Source organism: Eimeria mitis, genomic scaffold (assembly GCF_000499745.2).
Source record: "Eimeria mitis Houghton genomic scaffold, Emh_scaff414, whole genome shotgun sequence".
Classification (NCBI taxonomy): domain Eukaryota; phylum Apicomplexa; class Conoidasida; order Eucoccidiorida; family Eimeriidae; genus Eimeria; species Eimeria mitis.
In genome coordinates, this window is record NW_013572468.1 from 5495 (window position 1) to 5855 (window position 361).

General features: G+C 61.2%; 1 protein-coding gene across 1 annotated transcript in view; it reads left to right on the forward strand.

The window, feature by feature from the left end:
• The window catches only part of EMH_0011360 (uncharacterized protein), a gene marked incomplete at both ends in the record, with an annotated part of 3810 nt that overhangs the window by 1964 nt on the left and 1485 nt on the right, over positions 1–361 (forward strand). The window contains one exon of the mRNA XM_013499251.1: positions 54–359. Coding sequence (XP_013354705.1) covers positions 54–359 — 306 coding nt within the window. The remainder of the gene's footprint in view (positions 1–53; positions 360–361) is intronic.

Genomic DNA, 361 nt, shown 5'->3' on the forward strand with positions numbered 1-361 from the left:
GCTGCTGCTGCTGCTGCTGCTGCTGTTACCCCGCGGGCGTCGCTGTCGCGTAGAGGGAGTGTATCCTCAGCAGCAACACCAGCAGCAGAAGCAGCAGCAGCAGCAGCAGCAGCAGCGGGGGCAGAAGCAGCAGCAGGACTTCGTTTTCCTCTCGGAGCTGCTGCTGCTGCTCCTGCTGCTGCTCCTGCTGCTGCTGCTGCTGCTGCTGCTAACGGGGTTTCCTCAGTTCTTCCTTCACCGCGTGCTGGAGCAGCACTGAGCAGGTGCAGCAGCAGCAGCAAGCCTCTGGGTGCAGCAGCAACAGCAGCAGCAGCAGCAGCAACATATGGCGTCTCCTTTGATCGTTCACTGTCTCCTTTTG